Source organism: Scophthalmus maximus, chromosome 7, assembly GCF_022379125.1.
Source record: "Scophthalmus maximus strain ysfricsl-2021 chromosome 7, ASM2237912v1, whole genome shotgun sequence".
NCBI lineage: Eukaryota > Metazoa > Chordata > Actinopteri > Pleuronectiformes > Scophthalmidae > Scophthalmus > Scophthalmus maximus.
The window spans coordinates 19,926,893-19,946,921 of NC_061521.1; the positions used below are offsets into that span (position 1 = coordinate 19,926,893).

A 20,029-nucleotide genomic window follows, 5' to 3' on the forward strand; every position below is an offset into this window, starting at 1 on the left:
ATAAACAATGCAGAAAACATGCATTCCTGTTTATTTTCTTAATTCAATTTGTATGGTTGTATTTCTTTTTTTCATTCATAGTTTTTTATGATTCGATTTTTGAATTAAACAATAGTAAAAAAAAAAATAATAGTAAAATATTAAGCCTCAATTAAATGTTTTTGTTATGAAGGTTTGATAACAACATCACGATTTTTTATAGGATGATATATCGGTATTGTAGTTTTTTACTCCATAATATCTGTATCATCATGGGCCCCCAAAGATCTATTGCTAATAAGACAAGATGAACTAAAAATAAGATGCACCTTTAGTGATTATGACAAAGACGTGTAACAGCACAAGGGGAATGATGTAATAAGAAAACAAATAAGAATAGGAAACAGAATCTAGGGTAAAATAACATAACATAGAAATACTATATACCATAACAAATACTATAATATATAATGCAGTGCAATGTAGAAAATACCAATTAGGTGATTGTGCAGCATAATAGCTATACTTGTGCAGTAGAAAGCTATAACAGCTTTAAAGCTTTCTTGTAACACAACAAATAATGAATTTTGTGTCATATTTAGAATTCTTCTACATTCACCACCTAATGGAAGTTAAGTCACCGTCCCCAAGATTATGACTGTTCAGGGAACTATGTCAGAATCTGATGTTTATTACATTTAGGCCTCTGCTTATAAAATGGAATATTCTTATAGACAGCAGAATATCAGTGTCTGACAGGTTTCGGAAGCCTTTGAAACCTGTCAGACAATTTATATGACAATGTAAATCACTGTTTGGAAGACATTTTCCAAAGAATCCTGTATCCTGCTGTTATGATAAATATTCTAACCAGTGTTTTTCTATCTTAAAGTGTGGAGTCTCTGTTGTGTAGAGTCTTTTTGGTGTTTTTCTTCTCCACAACAAAGAAGAGAATTACAGCTAATATTCAGAAAGGAATCATGGTTTTCAAAATGAAAAAAAGACTAGACTAAATTACATTTTAATAATAATGGTCCAGAGCTGGTTGCCTTGGGCAACTGGGCAGCCAATTATGCAGGATGATTTATTTTTTCCTTCACACTGTCCTCGCCTTTGTTAGTGTCGCAGCACGACATGGACACGTGCACCCGACCACAGGCTTGTCTGGTTTCAAGTTACAATCTCAAGAGATCAAGACCTGAAATAATGTATATATACAAATTTCAGCTGTAATTTCCTGACACCAGCTGGAAAGGAGTTGGTTTAAATTGAAAGGGTTGCTGATTGTAAAATCAGCAACCTGTCTGTTGCTACAGACATTTTGGAGAACTGGCTTTTGAAGAATGCAGCAATTACATTTGATAATCTCCCTTACAAAAGCAATTATTAAATTACAAACAGCAGAGGGGCGATACAGACACTGCACGTGTGTTGTTAATGTCACTGTAGACACTGTGGCAGGCCGCCACCAACATTTTCTTTCACAACATAAAAGATCTCTGACAATCTTGCTTAATTGTATTAATTGTGTCGCTCTCCCTCTCACACAGAGCACAAAAACTCATTGATTGACAGACCCATTGTCTGTCACAGTCAGACTGACCATAAGCATCCTGCCTGCATCCGTGTGTCCTTCAACTCAGTATATACTTTCACTGTGTGCGTTCATGCGACGAGCGTACAGTGCTCAGCGAGCAGGAAGTCCCTGCTCTGGGGCGTACTGGGGCGTCCTGTGTCCCTCACACCCACCCTGTACAGATCACCTTATTTAGTTAAACATCCCAAGTAGTATTCCCACCAAGTTCGGTGAAAAACCTAACGTGTTTTTTTTTTGTGTGCTACGCACTTAATAGCTAACTCACTGGACAGCATTGGCGACCACTGTTTTGTATTTAGCAAGGTTCATCTCTGGGAGTCCATATTTCTTCAGCTGTGATTCTGAGCTGATGACCAGAAAGCACCGAACCATCTGGACAGCATTAATGAGTTTGGTACCGATGCCAACACTCTTGCGAGTGAGTTGACAAATGCAACATATTGAGAGTGTGATTACAGGAAATATAGATCATTAAAAAACAGATTTTTGTATGCAGCTGTATCTGAGTGTGTATTACTCACTGAAGCAGCTCAGTGTCAGTGAGTGCAGCAGACTGCAGCAGGTGGAGAATATGGGAGGATTCTGACGACGTGCTGATGTCTCCTTCTCTTCCTGCTTTGGCTGTGCGCTTGTAGAGGCTGGAGCAACTGAGAGCCAGCTCCAGGGCATCCATCCAGCATCGGCCTGGAGAGACAGACGCGATTTAGAGACAGAAAGGAATACCTTGACTAAAGTCTCCATGTGAAAATAATTCATTTTTACAAGAAAGAGCATACACGTCCAACCGAACAACTCACCGTCAGATTCTGAGGCAGCTCTGAAGATCAGGTAGTTACTAGGTAGAGGCTGAGTGATTGAGCCAACGTTCTCTCCTTTGGGACCCTGAGCATATGGATGAGATGGTGACTCATGCATCCAGCCATTTCCGTTATGTTGTACCAACTGATATAAATGGCTCTCTCAAGGGCCATAAACATAAGTGAGCACTGAACAGGAGAATCACTCAAATGAAAAGCTAATAATGAAAAAAACTGCAATCAAGATAAACTGACTGTAATCCAAACGGAGCAACAGTCTACAAGACCAACTAAAATGGAATTTTGTTTTCATCTCGCATTGCAACTAAACTCTATCTTTTAGTGCTGGTTAGACTATTATATTTGTAGCTTTTCATTTCTAATAAGTGAGTGTACATTAAATTTAAAGGTGCATTGCTATCAGCTAAGTCGTTTTTGATACTACCATTAGGGAGAGCTTTCTTCCAATCATGGATACACAAGTGTTTTCAGTGTTTGCAGAAGCCTAACCCCTCTTACTTGTTACAAATTGCCTTTGTATTGAGTAAATATGTTTATATCTGTTTCTGTATGACTCAGGCTGTTTTCAGACATGAACTTGTGTCGTTCAAATATGAAGAAGCAGCAGCAGATTGTCCGGGTCAGACACATTCACAACAGCAGAAAAAGTTCTGGAATATTCAGGCCAGGGGTGGAGCCTGAAGAGCACCTACTTGTTTGCCATGAATATTCTGGAGATTTGCCTGCTGCATTCTCACATTTTCACTCTGACATTTTCCAGAAATTTTACTGGGGGGCTGGCAGGAAAAGTTCCAGAAAATGTCTACAGAAATATTTTCAGACATTTGTGTTCTCACATACAGCCCCTCCGGAAAAGTTCAGGAAAATGTCGGGACTTCAGTGCATGTCTGAAAGTAGCTTAATGCCGTCCCATTGATCATCAGTTTCCACTGGAGTCACAAGTCAGGTCCAGTGAGCCTACAACCAACCATGTCTGACCTTGAAAGCCCAGATAGATTTGTCCAGCGGATGGTAGAGCTTGAAGCAGAAACCGTCCTTCTTTGAAGGCCTCTCGATCAGCTTGCATGCACTGAGGAGGATGGTGCCCACCCAGTGGTCCGTTTTTGGGGTCTTATAGATCAGAAGAACTCCAGGCTTCAGTGCACACCACAACTTGGTCCAACTCTTTAAAGAGCCGCGGATCTAAAGAACGACGAGGGACGGGAAGAGAGATTATTTTAGTATGAGAATATGTAGGACACTCAAGGGATTGGTATTATTTCACAGGATTAACTAGTCAGGTGGGAAAAAAAGTCTAGATTTCTTTTTTTGTCAACTGAATAAAAATATGAAGAGATTCTAAGTGGCAGAATTGCTCCAGTGTTGCACAAGTAATTAATGTGATGGTAAATATTGAAAGGTGTTAATGACATAATAAATAAAGCTTGTTGTTAGTGTGACTGATCTGTGTTATACTGTTGAGACAACATCCCTGCACCTTTAGCCAGTTGGACATGATGACAACACTGGGGTCCTTTAGTGCAGTGAACAGTTCTCTAGCTGCCCGTTTCTTCTCTTGCCTGTAATTCTGCTTTTGGACCTGTGAAACAGAAAAAAAACACATCAGTCTTACTGTACAGAGGACTGGCCTGAAAGGGCCACTAGGTGGAGGCAGAGTCAAAAAAAGAAAATACTAACATTCATTTAGGCAACCTGTTACCTCTGGTTTTAATTAATATGATTCATTCATGATCGTTTGAAACACTTTACATATTAAAATATTATTCAAAGACATAATATGGTCCATGTGTTTCAACCCACTCAGTGCAGACTAAAAGCGATACACACTTTATAACAGCGCTCAACAATTTTCACCGTTGTCTCAACATAGGAAGGATGTGCACCTTGAGAGACTCCTTCCGGGCCAGCTTCTCCGTTGGGGAGGGGCAGTCCTTCTCAACACCATTAAACATCCTGGACTCAGACTAAAGGAGAGAGCAGAGAAGTGATCAGAGATGATGAAGAGGGGCGAGAAGGGAGACTTACAATAGGATTTAAAATAAAGTCGGACACTGTTAAAAAATAAAAAATAAATAACAAACGTAAAATATTAGCTTGTGAAAGTTTAAATTAGTCAAATTATAGAGAAGAATAATGTAGTTCTGTCTCTTATTTAATCTAGATTAATGATGATTAATCAATAATGTACAGCAATTAGAGCTACCTCACTTGACATTATTTAATAGATCCGTTTGCCTCATATCACATCTGTTAGTCCACACGTTTGTGTGAAGCAGGTGAGTGGTCCTGTCGATCAACAAGGCAACTTAGCAGACAGTCGGTTCTGGTGTTGTGACCACAAACCCACTGACTTCCTTGGTTGGACAGAGCAAAGAACACTGACTGTTCGATGTTCTCCACTGATCAGTGAGTATAGATCAGAATCTCAGTGGTAAGTTATCCTGTGATTTACCTGTGTAATAAATATTTGCATCACCAATTATTCTGCTTGCCCTAAAACAATACGACTCATTTCGGTGACCTCACACAGTCTTAACTGTTTCTGTAAAAAGAAGCTAGTACACAACTGATGATCCAGTATAAATGTCGGCATGCAAGGTTTAAGGGCTGTGCTCTGTCTGCTATTGTCCAATAAGGGTTGTTGTGATGGAACAGAGGGCAAAGGGCCACAGACGCAGCTGCGCCTGTGAATCATTTCCACATATAAATAGGCAATGTTGCGAGACGAGGTGAGGCAAAGTGACAAGAGGAGAGGAGACGAGACAAGATGAAATTACACGGGTCACCACTGGAAACATTTATTGTCCAATCCTAATTAATATGACTGAAGGATGGAGGCAAGTTGTTAGGACTAATAAAGCATAAGCAAAGGTAGGCAAGCGCCAGGACAATAAAAGTCTAAGCTGCCAAATAAATGGCTTGTGCTGCTACAGACACAGTTCCCACCAAGGCCCTGACATATAAAGTCCCACAGGTTCTTTTTTACCAAAACAAACAAAGTAATATATGCGGTTTCTGTTTCACAATCTCATTTTAACAAAATGAGATTAAGAGACTCCCTCTCTTAACAATCCCTCAACAATTGTAGGTTTGTCTACTTAAAAGTCTTGTGTGTGTTTCAGGTTGTTACTACAGTGGTCGATCAGAGGAAAAATAAATAATCACAGAATACAAAGGTGAGAGGGCTGCATGCATATCCCATGAGTCAGTTACAGAGGATGGTTAAGGAGCTGCCCAACCAAAAACTGTGTTTCTTACCTTGCTGCCTGGTGATTGGGCAGGACTAAGTTCATTACTCAGCATGGAGAGACCGTTCCTGTCTGTCTCACTGTCTGGTGGGAACCCACAACATACAGGTCACATACAAATGAACTCAGTGAATAAACCTGCTGACAGACAATCAAGGCATGGCAGCACCAAAAGCAGCAAATAAGCAGCAACTGAGGTTCCTTGAGTTGTGTGGAACAAACACAGTACAGACACTGTAATCCACAACCACACATCACTGAAATATCAGATTGTGTCACAGTCCTGTGTGTTTGCTTTGACCTATCTGGTCTTTTTTACCTGGGCTGAGGCTGTATAGGTCGTTGTCTCCTCCATAAGACAGGTTCCGGGTGAGGGTGCGGGGGTCAATTTTGGGTGGAGAGGTGGCGTTGGGGCACAGAGAAAACCTCCGGTGGAACAAATTCTCCTCCTTCATCCTGACAACCTGCTCGTCCTCTGCGGGGGGGGGGCACAAAAGGAAGAGAGGAGGGAGGATGTGGAAAAGAGGGTGTGAGAAAGAAATGTGAGAAAGAAATTCAGACTATATTTGAAAAAAAAAAAAGATTTTCAAATATCATTCCAATGCATCCATGCTGATGCATTGAAATATTAGAATTTACACACGATTCAATTAACTTATTCATCCTGTCTTTGTGCCTCTTCTCATGAATCTGATTCTACTTGTTTTCTCTCCCTGTGGCTTCAGACTCTCTCTCTGTCAAATACCATCCTCACTCCTCCTTTCTGTGTATATCTGTGTGGACCCCCCACCCTTTCTCTCCTCTCCAGCAGCAACAAAGACCTACTGTATGAGGACATGTCAGCCTGTCTGTCCACATAATGGCACTGTGCATGGCAGTGACAAGCAGTTCAGACTGAACATTGTCAGAGTATATGACAGACAGAGGCGAATGCCTCTGTCCACAGAGACTCGCTGTCCAAGACGACACCCACCACCTTTACAGCTACTCCCTCCTCCTCCACATCCTCCACTCCACGCTTCACACAGAAAGAAAAAAGAATGCTCTACAAAAGTCATTCCCTTGATATCGACAAGAATACAGTCTCCAGAATGAGACGCACATCGCAGCACACAAGAGAGGGCCGATGCTGCCACTGCAGATGTGTGCAGGATGGAGCTGTGGCGCTGCAGCTTCATGCCATTATGTTGTTGTCAATTTGCAGAGGAGACTGGATGAGTCATGTTTTTAGGTCACCATGCCCACATGACGTGGCGCGCACGCACACATGCACACAAACGCGCACACACACACACAGACAAGTGAATGAATGTGATACTTTTCTCCCTCACACAAATATTTCCCCACCACCTACGGTGTGGTCTGTAATTCAAGCACAACTTCTGAAGTGTGTGTGTGTGTTGTGTTCTCAAAGCGCCCCGCTCCAACACGGCTGCTGCTGGTCCTCAGTGGAGTCGCCCTCTGCTGGTCATTAGAGAAAATACAGGTTTTCAGGCACTTGACCTGGTGACTCTGGCAATTTTTTTTTTTTTTTTTTTTTACAGTTCACGAGATGAACCAAAGGTTTCACAAAAGCGCAATATCCCCCTCCCTCCCACTTTGACCATCATAATGCATTGTACACCAATCCCCACCTACAGCTGTGTAAACAGAACCCATGCAGGAATAGGAATACTTAACGCAAGACTGCACATACAGTCAGACCAAGACTCTCAGTCTTCTTGTGAGTTTGTGTTGTGTGTGTGTGTGTTTTTCTTTCTCTTTTGATACCTCGGGTGCGATGGCAGAGCACTTAGCCTTTCTTTACCAGTTTTCTCCTCCACTGAGCGCTGCAACGACCGACACGTTTCTAACTATTCATAGCAGGTCATCAACAACCGCTAAGGGTCACAGCTGTTTGCAGATGGATCATTATGCCTGTACAAACGGGCGGTGAGATGGTCATCGAAAATCAGGGCTGACGGTCAAACACTGGGGTTAATGGAGCGTTGGTGTTACCACATGGGACTGTCTGGACGGCCTCACTGTGCCTGTGCTCAGATCAATATGATCCTATTCATTTACTCTCTTGCTGCATAAACAAACACATGAAGCAGACAAGACCCTCTGACTCGCAGCCCACAGAACAGTGAGTCTTGCCTACAAGTCCTCAATTACAACATCCAAAGAGCAGCGTGTTACATAAAATCCATTCATAGAAATGATTTTTTTTCCACAGACTGATTCATCTTTTAACTCTCCCACATTGTTCGGCTGTGATTACATGGGTGCATGGAGGCAAGTGCAGTGTTTATACCGGTAAGTGACAGAGGTAAAAACCTGTGGGTTGACAATGGCTTGAAGTGGAAATTGGAAACAGCATGTGGTGCTGCAAGAGCTGCGGCGGTTTTTAACAAACTGTACCCACCTTCTAGAACGATATACATGTACCTATTCAAAAATACACAAGAACACTCACATCCGTGCATTCGTCAGACCACTCCCTGCTTCCCTCCGTTTTCTGTTCTGCCTCTGTGACTCATTTTTCTCAACCGCCAGATTCCCTTCACATTTTCTGATCTCGCAATCTCCTCTGTACATTTCTTCCTCCTGCCCTCTTCCCTTTTTAAAGGGCTCCGGCTATGAAGGACCGAGATATGAGAGTGAATAGGTACTTTTATTCTTTCCACAACGGAGCCTTATTTGTCCTTGTGGGCCAGGTCTATAAATAGCACTCTGCTGCTGCTGCAGTGCATGCGTGTATGTGTAGCATGGTGCTGAACCCTGAGTGGGGTGCAGGCTGCATGGAAAAGAGCTTGAGGCTTTGACGTTACACAACAGTAAGCACAATGGACGGCCATGCCAAACTGTGCAGACAGACACACACAGAATCAATACAACGCTCATGGAAGAGGCCTGAAGGATGGTCAACTGCTGGGCAGGCATGCAGACCGACGGGACAAACCAATCACAGCTGGTTCTCACAGCTGCAGGGAGGAAGACTGTGCATGAGCACATTACGCAGTCTAGACGGAGCATGGGTGTGGCATCCATTATGTGTTGTGTGTGTGTGGGCCTGTCAGTTAAGTATATAGAGGGCATGAGTGTGTGTGTGCGTGTGTGTGTTCTGTGCATACGTGACCATGTGTGCGTGCCCACCCGCCGTGTTGCTGCAGACTGGGAGGATTACAACAAATGCACACGATGTACTGTAGCGCCGAGAAGGAGAAGGAGGAAAAAAATGCCCCTCTCCGACGAACCAATGCCAGCAGCAGCAGCAGCAGTGGTGGAGCAGGATCAATCACACATGTGAGTGATCACACACAAACACAGGAGTAAAGGGAGAAAATGCATCACATTCATTCACTTGTGTGTGTGTTAATGTCTGTACGTGCAGGTGTGTATGTTTGTGCCTGTGTGAATGTGTGTAGCCTACAACAATGTGTCTCTCACAGCAAAACACTGGCTGGCTGAAAAAAAGTGTTCAGTTCCCAGGCTCAGCAACAGCCACAAAAACATAACACCAAAAAAAACAACAAATAAAAAACGACCACTGTTCCTTCAGTCTTCCAGTTCCAGTAACACTCTGCAATTAGTTAATCTGTCTGTGACGCTTAATCTATGCTGGGTGCATGAACACACTGTTCTAGTTACTGTGGATCAATGGTTAAAATATGAACAAAGCATAATCAAAAATTAAAGGAAGACACTGAGGTACTTTGTATGTCTGAATATAAACTGCAGCATCCTCTGAAGATTAAGGAGTGCAGTGTTGGTCTGTACAGAAGCAAGACAATACAGAAGAAGTGTTTGATGGAGAAAGTGCCACCGTGAGGGGAACCTGACTTTGACATCAACAGCAAAAGGCCACTGAGGTACGTGAATGTCAGTGGAGCCGATATCAATGAGGCCCGAACAAAAACACATTACAAGATGGAAATGAAGCATTTATTAGTGACGCTTTGCCTTTTTTAGTACGGGCGAGAGGAAAACTGAAATAAAAAGATCTCTGTTCTTTTCTCCGTGGGTGAAAATATAAGGCTTTTAAGGCCACATTGGTTTGTATATCAAGAAGAAAAGGTGAGAATCTATCCAATGGGAATCCAAGGAGAAATTCAAGCATTTCGCTTACAGTCATTAACCCTGACTGACCTTCCTTTAACACTGAAACACGGCACGCAATCATTCTACAGTTTGCCCAACTGAGCTAACATTAACTTCATCCATGCTACACAAGTGCTAGGCTAATATTTACCTAGTGATATGAACATCTTGCGGAAAAGATAACAGTGAGGTAGCAGCACCGAACCAGTCAACGGCACACATTAACCTTGATCTGCGAAATGAAGGACAGATAAAACAACAACAACAACAACAACAACAACACATCACGTGAGTTGCTGTCACATGCTCGCTTTCTCTTTAACAAGTGGGAGGAAGAGGGAGGGGAAACAGAGCGAGGTGTCTGGAAAGAAGCATGTCGACATGTTCTAACCTGTACATTTGGTGATATGCTTGACTGATCTAACTTGAACGAGTCTCTCTGTCAGGGACACACACAAGGCTTCACACAAACCAATCCACAAATCAAATTTGACTCACACTAAACACTGTATGAGACTGACTGAGAGAAAGTTTACTTAATTGATTGAGTACACAATACATGTGACATTGGAGATTTGGGGAAACATGGCATCAGGCAGGTTTCGGCAGTCGAACTAAACCCCCATTACAGACACAAGTACATCTTTTCATGTCCATTTTAGTCTTTCAGCTTCATCATGCCATAAACATAGTGTGCTTTGACAAAACCACAGGTGACAAAACAGAAAGTATAAACCAAAAGAAGAAGTGAAGCTTTTTCCAATAAACCTCAAAGAGGAAAAGAGTAATTTCAGGTTGACCTGGTGTCAGTGTGAACACGTTTGTTTTTCTCTTAGTAAAAGTCACACGGAGAAGAGAGCTGCCTTTTTCTTGGTTTACACAACATCCAGTAACCCTAAAATTTTAAACTGACACCAAAACTATCAACAACACTACTATTTTAGGTGGGAAATGATGAAGTGTAAGACTTGTCTTGTTGGGACTTTAAAAGGTCTGTCAAAGGTTTATTTAATTTTACAGCCAAGTTGCCAGAGATGAACGTAACACTGGATCCATTTGGCTTCACGGACTGATTTGCTGATGCTTTACCAGGATCTCGTGATCTATCGTCTCTTTAACTAATGCGGTGTTCTGAATTAGTGAAATCATGGTGGAAAAACTGCCAGCTTGAAATACTTTCTTTATAAAAAGAAAGATACCAGATTACACCTTTAGCCTTTAACCAACATCTCCAACTTATTACTATATTGTATACATTAAATATAGGCATTTGCTTGTGGTTGCCTGTTATCTACAGCATTGGTTCAGTTTGAGCGTAACAAATAATGTGATGGCATCTGATAATTCAAGTAAAAGACAAAGTAAACACACCAACACATATTTAGCCTCATTTTTCAAAAAAATATATAAATAAACCAACAGAAAAAATACTCTCAACACCACCTCAATCAATTTTTCACTGACTGCGAGTTTCTCACTTGAGCTTCAACATGAACGCCATGAATAATGAACAAGAAGGAAAAGAACAAACTAAAAGAGAAAGCTGTTCCAACACACAAATACACACCTGACAAACACAGTAAGTGACAGCCAAGCATAAACGTGGCAAGGACAAAAACTCGACTGTGTGTGCGCTTGTTTGTCTACATGTGCATGCTGCAAGTATGTGTTTAGCTTATGTGTGAGAGTGTAAGAGCCTTGCAGCATCAAGCCAGCTGTTCCTAATATGATGACACAGATTAAGTCCAGACACTCCCTCGATCCTTCCATCGCTCCATCCAGCCTCCCTTCAGAGCCCCCAACCCTGTTAACCCCCGTCTCCAGCGACGAGAGGACTAATGGACGGCCATATGACCTAGATATACACCAATAGGCTGGTGCCAAGTACAGTATGTGCATCAGTGATGAACGCAGCTACATGCAGTATTGGAAAGACTGCAAAAAAAAAAAGAATAACGGTACAATGGGGAGAGTGGGGAAAACATCTTTTCATCCATTTTAAGTGCATTTCAACCTCTGCCTCTTTCAGTGCTGTGGCAGGTTGTTCACAGACGTCGTTTCTATCCTCACAATGTTCACCTGTTCAGTTTCCTTCATTGTTCCTTCAAAAGAATAATCCTATAATTCCTCAAACACTAGCACATCCTTTAAATTTTTTTCTTAAACCATAGTTAAAAAGAGGTAAATGGTAATCACGGTGATTATCGTCACACAAAAACAAAAATAATTGACTTCGCCAACGAAATCTTTGAGGTTCATACCATGCAGGGTGTTTGCAAGTTTTTGCTTTCGTTACACAGCCAACATTAGCATTAACAGCTGTTTACTCACCGATCTAGCAATGTATCCAGCAATGGAAAGCAACACCATTCATTTTCCTTCTATTTCTGTCACTTTTGTTCTACAGAAGTTAGCAAGCTAACCAGCTAGCTAGTCCTTTCACTGTCCAATAGCGAGTCACTGTGGCATCCAGTCTGCCCTGAAGAAGGAGTATTATTACTCTTGTCTTGTAAACACAAGAATGACAGAAGCTCTTGGCAAGCGGCCATCACCACCGCCATCCACTCTCGCCAATGAACCACATTCAGCTGTAGATGAAGCGTACCTATAGCGCCTTTAAGCTTCATGCATACTAGTATGGTTGGAAGCATTACATCAACAATTCAGGTCAACACCTCAGGTACATGTATGCTCACTCACCCAACCTTTGCTAATAAAACTTTGACAACATTGGCCACATCAGTCCCAGCAAATGCAAATACATCTAGACCAAACTTAAGCAATAGTAATAGTTTGACCAAAAGTAACTGGTAACAACTGTAGTCCTGATTAACAAATGGGAGAGGCAGTGGATTTAACTAAAAATCTTCAATTAAATAAACAAAATACTGGAACTAGTGTGATTACAAGGACATGCGGAAGGCAGAACTAGGTCTGCTTTTACTGTTAGGAGACACATGGTCTAATTTTGTGTCACTGTGGGAGGATGTGTGGTTCAGTTCTATTCTGAGTCTTGTGGGGGAATGCATGTGTATATTAAGGAACTCAGATGGAGAAAATTCCTTCCAGCCAGACTTTCCATTTGATCTTTCTTAAAATAAGAAACACCCTTTGTTCTGTGGGGACTGTGGTGGTCCATAACCAACGTCCACCCTGTTTTACAGTGTCCCTCACATGATGCTGCAGTAATTAATGCATTTTGCACTGCATGCTGCAATCGTATGTCCACATCTTTATTGTCTTCAAGGTTCTGCTCATCCAGTGGAGCATTTCATCTTCCAAGTAATCCAGGAACGTTTTCAGATGTCGATCCAGTTTCTTGCCCAGTTGTGTCAAGGATTTGTCAATTAAGCAGCATCTTTGCTTTAATTCATGATTCATGACTGACAGGAGACACAACCTCCCTCTGTACACTCAGTTGGTTTCTTAACACAGTTTCGCCTGGGAGAAGGGAAGAGCAAGGTAAACATTGGCTGGGAATTAGACTGGATTCCCTAGAAGGGGTGGGAAAGATTCTGGTTTGGGTGGAGCAAAGATGCAAACATATTCCAATATTTATCTGAAAACAGAGCCAGAGATACTAATACATCACCAGAAGTACATCACTTTATGTATGTCTGCACCTCAGCCTCTAGAGCGTGTCTGTATTTTCCACAGTCACATTCATCATATGAACCCTCCAATTCATGATACAAATTATCACAATTGACAAAATGTCTGACCAAAATGTCAGACGTGCTGAAATCTCAATAAAACTGCAGCAGTGTGCAGTTTGTTTCCACCAAACTCACTGCTCAATTAAAAGCAGTTTTCATTTCAAATGTAACATAGTGGTTCCATGTCACGTGTCTGGATACATATCTGATCATCACAAAGTGACAGACATGCCACTCTTGAAAAATCATCCCACCAACAACCATGTTCAAAGGTAACACTCCTTACTTTGATGAATGAGACATGTCACCCTGCAGAATTAGAACTGAAACTTCTAAGATGCACCAATCCTGTAAAAACACATTTTCTTGTTAATACTGTTATAAATACGTTTTCAAGACAGCAAAATCAAATATCCTTCTAAAAATGACCACCCATTAAGGCGGCCTATTCCCTCCGACTCATTACAAAACATCATTCTCTCAACAACAAACCATACGACCACAGCCACACTAACAACCAAAAATAAAGGATGGAGCGCTTATTTCTTTTGAGATGCTTCATACTTGTCATTTTCAATCTTGTGAATGATTAGGTTCACATTTGTTTGAGTTTGCTTTCATAGAAAGACATCTGAATTAGAGAGCAGGTCCCCAGCCACTCACTGGAGCCACGTTTGACCTGACAGATCAAGCCAGCTGGCTGTTTGTGCGGTTGGATCCAGGCCAGGGGAAGCTGTGTGAGAACCAGCCTAAGGCGAGCCTAGCAAGGGCTGAGCTGTTGGCCCTGCAGTGGTACCAAGCATGCCCCCTTTGTTTACATCGAAATGTAACAACAGACATGGATACATGCACAAACACAGAGCGATAAACCACGACAAACCAGCATGTTGGTTATTTTAACAAGCGATGCTCATTGTGTACAAGTTCGAGAACATTGCAGGATGTTGCTGAAAAAGAAGAGCTGCTATGAGAAAATTATGCATTTTCACATGAAGGTGAAAGCAAAATACATGTCTCGGCGGTACATTATTGTTCTCATGTTACTAAGAAGCAATTTATTTATGAAAATAACAATCCAAGTTTGACAGCATCAACACATTTCATGCTGAGGCAGGCCAGTGCCATATTTACAGTACCCTACCTAAAACTCCATTTCCACTCACAAAGCTCAAAACGTCAAGGCACGATGAAGCAACGTATCGGCCAATTTTACTCATCACATTGCACTTTGAATTATATATAAGGGCTATGCAAATTGGATTCTCTGCTCCACTTCAAGTGGCTGCAGCGATTTAAAGGTCCCGTTACACCCTGACAAGGCCTTTTTATAGATCTGAAAACGTCTGTGGCAGTAAGGGAAATAATAAGCCCTGGAGATTGCAGAGAAAGAGAAGCAAAAAGGACGAGAAAATGAGCTTGTGTCTGATTAAGCCACCAAAGGTTACAGGCTGGAGAAAGTGTGCTTCTCAGGGGAGTGAGTGTTGCAAAGACCAGGGGCTCCTCTGTCTGTAAGAGAGCCAGGAGGTGTGAGGGACCGGGGACCGGGAGGAAGACGTCTGCCGAGAGGCTGCGTAACCACACTGGGCAGACGGAGGGTCATTGAGCAAAGGATAATAGATGACAAGGTGTCATATAAATGATTTTAATTAATGATGCAAAAGCAAAGAGCAGCCCAGTGGGAGGCAAAGGGTCGATGCCCATTACAGACTCCTCGGGCTGTAATATCCCATTTAATCAATGACCAGCTGCCAAAGATGAACAAAGGTATGGCTCATATAATTGGACACAAATTTTGACGGGCAACTTTGAGCAAATGTGTCTGTCATAAGTCCTGTACATCGCATACTGTATATGTGAAAGACGAAAAAACAGAACTACTGTGTCTATAAATACAAAACCAATAATCTTGAATGAACAATGTGGCCTTCACTGAGGCTATGGAGCTTTATAAATGAATAAATTAGAAAAACCCCAGAAAAGATAGAGGTTAAAGCTAAAGACTAGAGTTCCTGGTAAGTGCAAGTGAATGTTAGTGGCTAGGTTTAAGCTAATCAGTTAATCTTGGGTTATAGAAAAAAAACAACTACTGTCAGGTCTATGTGACCGGCAGCATATTTCAAACACATCTACCTCTGTTCAAAAACTTAAAGCTACCAGCCATTCTTACAAAAAATGTAAGACATGTTTTAAATGCGATAAATTGTGGGAAAATGTTTTTGATTGTGGAAAACATAGTTTTTATTTGCCAAGCTATTTAACATGATCCTTTTTACACTCTCCATGTTTATTTAGTCGCCTTCCAGGTTACAACACATAGCAGCTGCAATGCATTTTAGAATCCAACTTTCACACATCGAACCTCGAGCAGCAGTGTGTCATCGCAGCATATGAGCAGACAGATTAAATTAAGTCAGAATCATCCTTCAGAAAACTGGTGAGATCAATAAGGTGATAGCCTTTCTCCCACCTGCGATCTCACCACGGGACTCCTTCCCCGTGAGGAACAAACCAGAATCACACCAGCTCTACGAACTGCCTATACCTACTCTATCCAGGAAAAAAGGAGGAAACTCTTCAAAAACAAAGTTGGTTCTGTGTTGGACTGCTGGGTGTTCTCACACACCCGAGATGAATTGATAATGCCGCAAGGGACCCGCTCATGATGTGTAAAACATCTGATGGGAAGTTATCGGGGACAACCTGCGAAGAGTGACCTTACAACAGCTGAATTTTGGATCAAAATGATCAAAAAAGCTATTTCAGAGAGTCTGGGAAATGAAGGCAAACCTATAGTGCCTAATACTTTGAAGTAGATTAAAATAAATATGTAAAACCATAAGTGGTTCTGTGTCATATAGTCTCAAAAGGACCACAAGTCAACCACAATGTAATAATATATAGCACGTCTAGCTAAAAAAAGGGGAATCTGAGAGGCAGGTTTAAGTGATCTGCCCAGCTTTGACCAAATTTTTTTTTGTCATCATGTTTTATTCTTGAGTTGGTTCCATATTGTTTTTTTTCCTATCTCTTATTATATTATTTCCATATATTATAATAATTCCTAAGTATGTACCTTGTTGTCAAGGACTAGCATATGGTACGTTTTCAAGAACATTACTTTTAATCTGAAAAGAGAAATTTGTCCAAAAAAAAGAACACTAGTGTTAAAGTGTCACTCTGTGTGCCTGAACTTTTCACTTCTTTCCATTCCCGAGCATCATAACTGATCAAGTATTGATAATTAAAGATTTGGTCAACAGATCAACAACCCCCCTCGTCTGCCACCTGCCCTCTCTGTGTGCCTCCATCAACCCCACACTGACAGAGGACTACAGCAGCTCCCAGGCTTTTCAGACAGTTTCTGTTCCATTTGCAACGCTTTACGTTCTCCACCACGTACACGTCTGCTGTCCCCTTAATAAAATGGAAATATTCATTTCCATAAAGATGTGTTATGTTCGCTGTCTTTCACTGGCAGCCTTGGTTGGTTTCCACGTTTCACTTATACACTGAGGGACTCTCAGATCACAGACACACGAAGATAGATAAAGCCACACTCCAACCATCAGGAACACAATGAATAAACATAAATCTCACTCTGGCTCCCTCTGTGTTGACCTCATTAAATGACAATTTGCCTTGCTGATCAAAAAGAGAATGCTAGGTTCTCCATTTTTCTCTACATTACTCATTACAGATGATAAGTAACATTACCTATAATGTATTCTGCATGGCAACCAATCTGGACTTATCTCTCAGGCCCTGAATATATGACTGCCCCTTCATAAACTGGCTCCAGGCTAACATTGTGCTACAACATATGGGCCTATGCTCATTTAGGTTATGACCCATAGATATCATTATGCTGCTGTACGTTAAGTAATGGATATATTATTGCTATTTCTATATTTCCTTTTGTTTGTATTGTTCATGTTTTTTTTCAGTCTATATTGCTTTGTTTACCTGTAGATTGCATTTTTATCCCCATTGCTCTTATAAAAGATGGCATATTTCCCCATTGTGGGACAAATGAAGGATTATTTTATTCAAATGATCGCATTGATCAAAACTATTGGACCAAGTTTAATGTTGTTATTTTGACATTGAAGATAAGATAAGATTAGATAAGATATGTACGTTCATCCCAAGCTGGGAGATTCTGGTGTTACAGCAGCAGGTATCAAACAACACACCTTACAAATATACAATTTATACAAAAAAACAAATGTAAAAATATACAAATTGCAAAAAAAAAAATGAATAAGAAGAAGTGCAGATGTGCGAGACAAAGAGAGACATTAAGGTGATGTTCAGGTATTTCAGTGTGACCTAGCAGTACCCTACAGTTGAGTTACTGACAAAAACAAAGCCAGAGTGATTCACTTTCGATGTGGTAGACTGGACATGTAGAGAAAAATAAGACGTCTGCCGAGACACAATACATCAACTTAAAAAAATATATATAATTGCATTCCCAGCGAGTGGACACAACAGTGTGTGTGTGTGTGTGTGTGTGTGTGTGTGTGTGTGTGTGTGTGTGTGTGTGTGTGTTTGTGTGCGCGCACACAATACAAAGGCTTACACGTGGAATGCTGAAAAGATAAGGGAGCTAACCGGTCATCCAATCAGTCGGCAGGAAAATAAACTGTCAAGTTTTTATGACCGTTATATTACTATCGTAGTAAATCAGATAGTCTGAATGTGTGTGGCTTTTTCAAGTGAACAATAACACAATGAGAGTGGACTGGGACTGAACTACTGGGTACAGGTTGAGACATTCTGCCTGGTTAATGAGTGATTTGCAGTTAAACCTCATACTTCTTCATGCTGCACCCACATGCCAAGATAAACAGTTGGGGCAAGGCTGAATGCAAACGCTTTCAAACTGATATAAGCAGAAAAATTGAGCCTTTTTTTCCCACTACTATCACAGTACAGCCTGCTACCATCAAGGAATAGAGAAGCAAAGTTTCTCACAATTTCTAGATACCAAAAGCAGAACCAATAACATAACTCTGTCCTATTATCAATGTGATTTCTCCACACCGAAAGAAATTCAGTTTAATTCATCTGACCAAGTGTCTATTTATGAGTATAATAAGAACACCTGGTTTCCATCTTTAGGCCTGATGGACAGATGTGCCGAACAGCTGACTGTCTCTTGTACTGGCCGACTGTTATCCTTCCAGCAGAGACCGAAATACGCGGAGAAATAAAAAAAGGGCAGGCTGAAAAAAGAAACTGCAACTAGTCATCAAGCTTTTTCTGCTACTGTATGGAAGATCAACATGTTCTCCAGGCAAACTGCCTGTTTCCGAGCTTTGAGTATCTCTCTGAAGTGTCATTCTGTAGCCAACTGTCCTTGTGCAACCTCAAACATTTACTCCCTTCCAACCCCAATGAATCTGACACACCCTGTAAGCTGCTGAGTTCTGTCAAACCGTTTCCCATCTTTCAATGCTGCACTGTACTCCCGAGTATGCAATACTGACACACAACTGCTCACGTAGACGGGCAGAAGACACTAAAACAGCTCAAACTTTTGTGTTGCAGCACTAAGTGAAATGGCTATAAGCACGCTTAGAATGTAATGAAACCTGGCACAAACAGAAAGTACATCTATTCCACACCTTAAGAGACGTGCTCCAATTCTCTCTCCTTCTCAGAAAGTGAGTTACGCCTCACGGCAACGCAAGGTAAAAATGTGCTCGTATTTATGTCAAATTCTGAAATTAGACTGACGCCTGAGAGAAAACAGGTTCACAAACCTTAACCTTGAACCCTAACATGTGAAATGCACAAACCTTCTAATTAACTGAAGCTCAAACAGTCAGAAGGCCAATTTAATTCAACTTATGTATTATAGAGACATTAAAGAGGGGGCCAGCAGGAGGTGTGAGCTCAGCTTACCTTTCACCTGAGCCGCAGGCGACACCTCATCCAGAAGCCTTTGTAGGAGCAGCCTGTCTCCCCTGCAGAGATATACAAAAGTTAGAGAAAGGTTTCACTTCTACTCCACACAGTGCAAACAGAATAACTGCTCACTCCCGGTGTCTCTTCTTCCCATGCTCCTCCTGGTCACACCACTATGCTAAGGAGGGCGGGACCCCACCCAGTCCCAGTCCCGAGGGAGCCGCTGACGTCGCTCTGGGCCAAGTGCACAATCTGTTTGCCACCTGCACATACACCACTCTTAGTCAGTAACAGCTAGGGCCCAGCTTATGTGGATTTGGGGGGAAAACAAACTACTTGAACTGTAGATCATGAATCTAAATCAATAAAAAAAAAAGAGTCATCAGTTAAAGTAACAGTATAGCTGGTAGCACTTGCTGTAGAATGGTGTGTCATGGAAAGAAACAGGATTATACCCACTGTGTCAACAGACACGACAGTTGCAGCTAACCCTATTCAAACACATTTATTGAGGACTACTGCTACTTTAGACAAATACACACCCTGGTGCAACGTGTATCCAGACAGAGTGAAGGCATCTGACTGCAGCCTGACACTATTATGTCCATTTTGTAAAGGGCATACTTGTCATTTTAATTTAAATGTGGTCACTCATTCTAATCGGTTGTTACTTGACATATTTTGAATTGTTTACAGCTAAAAAAAAAATTCTGACTTCAACATCCCATTCTGGCC

At 41.5% G+C, this 20,029-nt stretch overlaps 1 protein-coding gene across 3 annotated transcripts in view; it reads right to left on the reverse strand.

Moving 5' to 3' along the window:
• The window catches only part of osbpl5 (oxysterol binding protein-like 5), a 41,331-nt gene that overhangs the window by 9,755 nt on the left and 11,547 nt on the right, over positions 1-20,029 (reverse strand). The window contains exons 2-9 of one of the 3 annotated variants that reach the window (XM_035643725.2): positions 19,292-19,353; positions 5,962-6,117; positions 5,653-5,726; positions 4,278-4,358; positions 3,872-3,973; positions 3,373-3,576; positions 2,374-2,458; positions 2,098-2,260 (exon numbers count right to left, since the gene is read on the reverse strand). In XM_035643725.2, the coding sequence (XP_035499618.1) occupies positions 2,098-2,260; positions 2,374-2,458; positions 3,373-3,576; positions 3,872-3,973; positions 4,278-4,358; positions 5,653-5,726; positions 5,962-6,097 (845 nt within the window). In that variant the 5' untranslated portion in view covers positions 6,098-6,117; positions 19,292-19,353. The remainder of the gene's footprint in view (positions 1-2,097; positions 2,261-2,373; positions 2,459-3,372; positions 3,577-3,871; positions 3,974-4,277; positions 4,359-5,652; positions 5,727-5,961; positions 6,118-19,291; positions 19,354-20,029) is intronic. The other 2 variants (XM_035643727.2, XM_035643728.2) reach the window with 2 other exon arrangements.